The 6,656-nt window shown below is 44.2% G+C and overlaps 1 protein-coding gene across 1 annotated transcript; it reads left to right on the top strand.

The window, feature by feature from the left end:
• The first annotated feature begins 4,175 nt into the window (after window positions 1–4,175).
• Window positions 4,176–5,640, top strand: LIPT2 (lipoyl(octanoyl) transferase 2). The gene is made up of 2 exons (XM_046637807.1): window positions 4,176–4,641; window positions 5,166–5,640. The coding sequence occupies exons 1-2, from the start codon at window positions 4,176–4,178 to the stop codon at window positions 5,393–5,395; spliced, it is 696 nt and encodes a 231-aa protein (XP_046493763.1). The 3' UTR covers window positions 5,396–5,640.
• Window positions 5,641–6,656: the final 1,016 nt, after the last annotated feature.

The raw sequence follows: 6,656 nt of genomic DNA, 5'->3' as shown, positions 1-6,656 counted from the left end.
CACAGATGTTAGCTCAGTGGCAATCTTCCTCAAGCAAAAAGAGGAAGATAGGCAATAGATGTTAGCTCAGGGCCAATCTTCCTCAAAAAGAAAAAAAATCCTCAACAAAATATTAGCCAACTGAATACAACAATGTATAAAAAGAATTATACGCCATAACCAAGTGGGATTTATTCCAGCTATGCAAGGCTAGTCAACATTCAAAAATCAATCAATGTAATCTACCATATTAACAGGCTAAAGAAGAAAAATCACATGAGTATATCAATCATTGCAAAAAAAGCTTTGGACAAGATTCAACATCCTTCACGATAAAAACTCTCAGGAAACCAGGAGCAGAGGGAAACTTCCTCAACTTGATAAATACTATCTACAAAAAACCTACAACTAACAGTATATTTAACAGTGAAAGACTGAACGCTTTCCCCCTAAGATTAGAAAAAGGCAAGGATGTTTGCTCTTACTACTCTTATTCAACGTTGTGCTGGAAGTTCTATTCAGTGCAATAAGGCAAAACAAGAGAATTAAACGTGGGCCAGCCCCACGGCTGAGTGGTTAAGTTCGCATGCTCCACTTCAGGCGGCCCAGGGTTTCGCCGGTTCGGATCCTGGGCACGGACATGGCACTACTCATCAAGGCATGCTGAGGGGGCGTCCCACATGCCACAACTAGAAGGACCCACAACTAAAAATACACAACTATGTACCGGGGGGCTTTGGGGAGAAAAAGAAAAAATAAAATCTTTAAAAAATAAAAAAAAAGAAAGAGAATTAAATGCATACCCAACAGAAAGCAAGAAAATAGAATTGTTCTTGTTTGCAGATGACAAGACTGTCTACAGAGAAAATCCTAAAGAATCTACAAAATACTCCTAGGACTAATAAGTGAGTTCAACAAAGTGTCTTGCAGGATGCAAGATAAATATACAAAAATCTATTGCACTTTTATATCTTTGCAATGAACACATGGACACAGAAATTTAAAACACCATTTAGAATCACCTTAAAAAGAGAGAAATACTTAGGTATAAATCTAACGAGATATGTATAGATTTGTATGCTGAAAACTACAAAACGCTAATGAAAGAAGTCAAAGAAGATCTAAGTAAATAATGAGACCACACTCACGGACTGGAAGACCCAATGTAGCAAAAATGTCAATTCTCCCCAAATTGATAGACAGGTTTAATGCAAGTCTTATGAAAATCCTATCAAGAGTTTTTTAAGATCCAGACAAGATTATTCTAAAATTTATATGGAAAGGCAAACAACTAAAACAATTTAGAATAACTAAAACAATTTTGGAAAAAAGAATAAAGTGGGAGGAATCAGATCACCTGACTTTAAGACTTATTAGTTACAGCAATCAAGAATTTGTGGTATTAGTGGAGGGAAGCGACATACATCAACGGAAGAGAACCCTGAAATTGGCCACACAAATATGCTCAACTGGTGTTTGACAAAGGTGTAAAAGCAATTTAACGGAGGAAACAGCCTTTGAACAAATGGTGCTGAAGCAACGGGACAGCCATAGGCAAAACAAAACAAGAAAACACGACCAAAGTTTCAAAACTTAGGGGAAAACACAGGAGAAAGTCTTCAGGATCTCGGGTGAGGCACAGACTTAGACCAAAAGCATGATCCATAAAAGGAAAAGTGAACAAACTGGACTTTATCACAATTACGTTTGCTCTGCAAAAAACCCCATTAAAAGGATAAAAATACAAGCCATAGAGTGGGAGAAACTATTTACAAACCACTCATCCAACAAAGGACAGACAGTCTACAGAATATACAAAGAACTCTGAAAATTCAACAGTAGAAAAGAACAATCATCAGAAAATGGGCAAAAGACATGAACAGACATTTCACTGAAGAGGATATACAGATGGAAAATAAGCACATGAAAAGATGTTCAACACCATTAGCCATTAGGGAGATACAAATTAAAATCACAATGAAATACCAGTATATACCTGTCATAATGTCTAAAATAAAAAACAGTGGCAATGCCAAATGCTGGTGAGGATGCACAGAACCTGGTTTGCTCATACGAATCTTGCTGATGGGAATGCAAAATGGTACAGCCACTCTGGAGGGCAGTTTGGCAGTTTCTTGAAAAACTAAACATGCAGCTACCATGTGACCCAGCAATTGTACTCTTGGGCATTTATTCCAGAGAAATGAAAACTCATCTTCACATGAGAAACCTGTACATGAATGTTTGTAGCAGCTTCATTCAGAATATCTGAAAACTGGAAATAACCTAGTTATACTTCAATGGATGAATAAACAAAATGCGGTACATCTATACCATGGAATACTATTCATCAACAAAAAGAAATGAACTATTGATACATACAATAACCTAGACGAGTCTCCAAAAAACTATGCTCAGTGAAAAAAAAAACCAATCCCAAAAATTTACCTACTTTATGATTCCATTTATGTAACACAGACAGTGTTTGCCAAGAGTTAAGTAGTGGTGTAGATGAAAAGAGCAACATGAGAGATCTTTGTCATGATGGAAAGGTTCTGTATCTTGACTCTGTCAACATCAATTGTCACAATCCTCATCCTGACATTGGCAAGAAATTACCATTGGGGGAACATGCATACAGGGTATGCAGTATCTCTCTGTATTATTCCTTACAACTGCTTGTGAGTCTGCAATTTTCTCAAAATACAAAATTTAGTTAAAATATTACCTGTGTGGTTTCTCTCTTCTGAACCATAATTGATGCAATACCCTTCATCTATTGGGAATTTCTCTTCTCTTCGCAGTTTGCTGAGAGTTTTAGTCAGAGTAGGTGTTGATTTTTGCCAACTGCTTTTTCTGCATCATTGAAAATAATCATATGGTTTTTCTCCTTTATGATAAATTATATTGTTTGATTTTAGAAAGTTAAACCAACTTTGCATTTCTGGGATAAACATTACTTCATCACAATGTATTAATCCTCTTAGACATTGCTAGATTCAATTTGCTAATATTTGCTTTAGGATTTTTATGTCTATATTTATGAAATGTCTTTTAGATACCTATGGGAGCAATCCAAGTTGTTAGTTTCTAAAATTAAAAGAGACCCGAGAAAAATAGTAAAATATTAAAATTTGACAAGGCTGGATGGTGGGTAAACAGTAATTTGTTACATTATTCTCTAAACTTTTCTGCTTTCTTCTTTTCGTTCTTCTTTTCAATTGCACCATCCTTGGCTGCAGCTTGGAAGACAGATTCAGAGGATAGACTGAAGACACAAAAACTGGGTTCTGTACCCTACTAGGAATACAGGGGTGGTATAGCCTCGTGTATCCTCTTCACCCAGCAACGGGCCTAACACATAGTACTCAGTAAAAGTCTATGGAATGAATTCAGATTTGTTTACATGACACTCCAATACAATATAATGGATGCTGTAGTCCAGATCCATCCTCCGGACCTAGCCAGCCATCCCCCCAGCTTTTGGGAGTAGGTATTGCCCTCCACGGAAGGAAGCAGCCTTGCCAAAAGTTACAGCGCCTCTCCAGATATAGCCTTTATCTATCACTGGTCAATGCAAGGATACAAATTTCTGGCCCCCTTCTTTCATCTGAAACAACTTTAAAAGGTCATCCCAGGCTCAGATCATTCTTTGGGATTGTCTGAGGCCTCTGCTGAGATTGTTTCGCATTTCAACCTCTCCTTCTGCCTAACCCTGGTTCCATCACTCTCTTCTAGGCATGGTCTTGAAAGTATCTTCTCCCCCGCAAAAAGCTCCTGCAAGTTCATCTCCTTAGAATCTCTTCCTCAGGGAACTCCATCTAGGGCCCCCAATACCCTATTTTATTTTTCTTTCCATAGCAGTTATCAACATGTGAAATAGCCTTATTTATCTAATGCTTTAATACTTGCTTACTGTCTGCTCTAATAATGTAACTTCCCTGGACACCTCGCCCCCCACCCCATACACTGTACACCACTGTACGAAGCGCCTCGGGCAGGGCCTGCAGAAACAAGGAGGCCCTAAATACTGCTTGCTGAAACGAATGAACCTTAAGAGTCACACCTAGTACCGGATCTGGGGACGAGCCTCTCAACAGCTTGTAACAGGTACTGAGGACTTGCCCCCGAGTCCCCGCCCCCTGGCACGCCCCCAGGAGCCGGCAGGGGGCGGAGTCCGCGGATGCTGAGGCGCCATGCAGCCGCGGGCCGTTCGGCTGGTGCAGCTGAGCCGGGTGCGGTACGCCGAGCTGCTGGCGCTGCAGGAGCGCTGGCTGCGGCGGCTGCAGGCCGAGCCAGGCACTGAGGCGCTGTCGGGGACTGAGGCGGGCGCGCTCCTGCTCTGCGAGCCTGCGGGGCCCGTGTACACAGCCGGGCTGCGCGGCGGCCTGACGCCCGAAGAGGCGGCGCGGCTGCGGGCCTTGGGCGCCGAGGTGCGCGCCACAGGCCGCGGCGGCCTGGCCACCTTCCACGGCCCAGGCCAACTGCTTTGCCACCCGGTGCTCGACCTGCGACGCCTCGGCCTGCGCTTGCGCACCCACGTGGCGGCGCTGGAGGCGTGCGCTGTGCGCCTGTGCGAGCTCCGGGGCCTGTCGGACGCCCGCGCGCGGCCCCCGCCCTATACCGGTGTGTGGCTCGGCGAGCGCAAGATTTGCGCGATCGGTGAGCGCCGCGGGGCGCGGCCTGACCCCTGGAGGGGAGGGCGAGCGCGGGCGCGGGGGAGGCGTGTCTGGCGCGGGCTTTGAATCGGAGCTACCCGCAGCGCGGGAATTTTTAAGCCTCGTTACTGACGTCTCACATTCAGAACCCTCAGAAGGGCCCTCAGGGGTCATCTCATCCAACGCTTGTCTTTACGAGAAGTGAATTGCCAGGTTACTTCCCGTGAATCACAGTCAGGACAATAAGGGCGGTTAGTAGTTTTCAGGTTTTTTTTTTTTTTAAAGCAACACAATCTTTATGTTAAAGGACTTTTTCTGGAATCTCCATAATAAGTGCAGCTGCTGTGGAGCCTCACGTCCCTCCCTAATTTTGTCCCCCTTCCCCGATCTGTGCACGACTCCTTGGGTGCTCCAGAAACAAAGTTGGAAAACCAGTGATCTAGTCCAGTTCCTTCATCACACTGAGGGGGATTGTGAATCCCAGGGACGGAGGGTTCCCATTCTAAGACCCTCTGGCTTGTCTTGCAGGAGTCCGCTGTGGAAGGCACATCACGTCCCACGGCCTGGCTCTGAACTGTTCGACGGACCTCACGTGGTTTGAGCACATTGTGCCCTGCGGGCTGGTTGGCACCGGCGTCACTTCCCTGAGTGAGGAGCTCCAGAGGCACGTCACTGTGGATGAAGTAATACCACTTTTCCTTGAGGCCTTTAAGGAGACTTACAAGTGCTCGTTGATCTCAGAGGATAGCCCCAACTGAAGGACGTTCATGTTACCACAGCTGGGAGGTCCTGCCTTGGAAAGCACCGAGCCTTACTTGGAGTCGCTGAAACCCAGATTCTAGACTTGGTCCCATCATTCACTCACCATGCGACTGAGCAAAGCATGAGCTCTGAGCCATTGTTTCCATTTGTATCCTGGTTTATTTATATCTTTTCCACCTCAAATATAGTAGATGTGAAAACATTATGAAAAGCAACACATTATATGAATAAATATAAGACATTCGCACTACTGTTGACACCATTTTTCAGAGAAACTCAGAAAGCATAGTGTGTCATTTCTCAAATATTTATCACTTCCTAAAGACTGCATTTAATTGGGCAGTTCTGGGCTCCAGTTCCTTTCATGTTGTAGGAATCATATCTCTGTATGGCCCAAGTGAAGGTGGTGTTATGTGGTGCTTCTTCATTCTCAGGAGACCTGGGTGCTTTCCACAATAAAGGGAAAAAGGAAAGACCCTTTTAAAGAATAAAATGGGATCCTGGCTTCCTGGGTTGGATTCCCCAAGCCTGATGGCTATTTTTAGTTAGGTAACCTGAGCTAGGCCAGAGGCTGGGGGAAAGACAAGAATAATTTCTCACACTGTACAAATGCCCAAGATAGAAGTCAGTTTGTCTTATATGAGATCCGTAAGTTTATAAGGCTGTGTGTTAATTATCTATTGCTGTGTAACAAGTCACCCTAAAACTTAACGACTTAAAACAGTAAACATTTATTATCTCATATATATTCTGTGGGTCCAGAATTTGGGAGAAGCTTAGCTGGGTGATTCTGGGTCAAGGTCTCTCATGAGGTGCAGTCAGGATGTCAGCTGGGGCAGCTTCATCTGAAGATTTGACTGGAGCTGGAGGATCAGCTTCCAAGGTGGTTCACTCACATGCTTAGTTGCTGTTGGTTGTTAACAGGAGGCCTCACCTCCTCACCTTGTGGACCACTCCATAGGGCTGCTTGAATGTTCTCATGACCTGGTGACTGGCTTCCCCCAGAGCAAGTGATGCCAGAAAAAGACAAGGTGGAAGCCACAATGTCTTTTAAGGCCCAGCCTTGGAAGTCACACAGTTATTTCTGCTGTCTCTTAATAGGCGAATCCTACTCAGTGTGGAAGGGACTACACAAAGGTGATGAGAGGTGAGGATCATTAGGGGCCATCTTGGAAATTGGCTACCACAGGCAGTTAGGGTGGAAAGAGCCTTGACTGAGAAGTCAGGTGACCTGGTTCCAGACCTGGCTTTATGGGC

Source organism: Equus quagga, chromosome 14 (assembly GCF_021613505.1).
Source record: "Equus quagga isolate Etosha38 chromosome 14, UCLA_HA_Equagga_1.0, whole genome shotgun sequence".
Lineage (NCBI taxonomy): Eukaryota > Metazoa > Chordata > Mammalia > Perissodactyla > Equidae > Equus > Equus quagga.
Note: the sequence above shows the minus strand (reverse complement) of the source record. Positions and strands in the feature narration are given on the sequence as shown.

Excerpts from the sequence above, each read along its gene's own strand:
- LIPT2 (XM_046637807.1), top strand. The coding sequence starts at position 4,176 with ATGCAGCCGCGGGCCGTTCGGCTGGTGCAGCTGAGCCGGGTGCGGTAC. Across the intron at positions 4,642-5,165 it reads GCGCAAGATTTGCGCGATCG|GAGTCCGCTGTGGAAGGCAC; the intron begins GTGAGCGCCGCG and ends CTTGTCTTGCAG.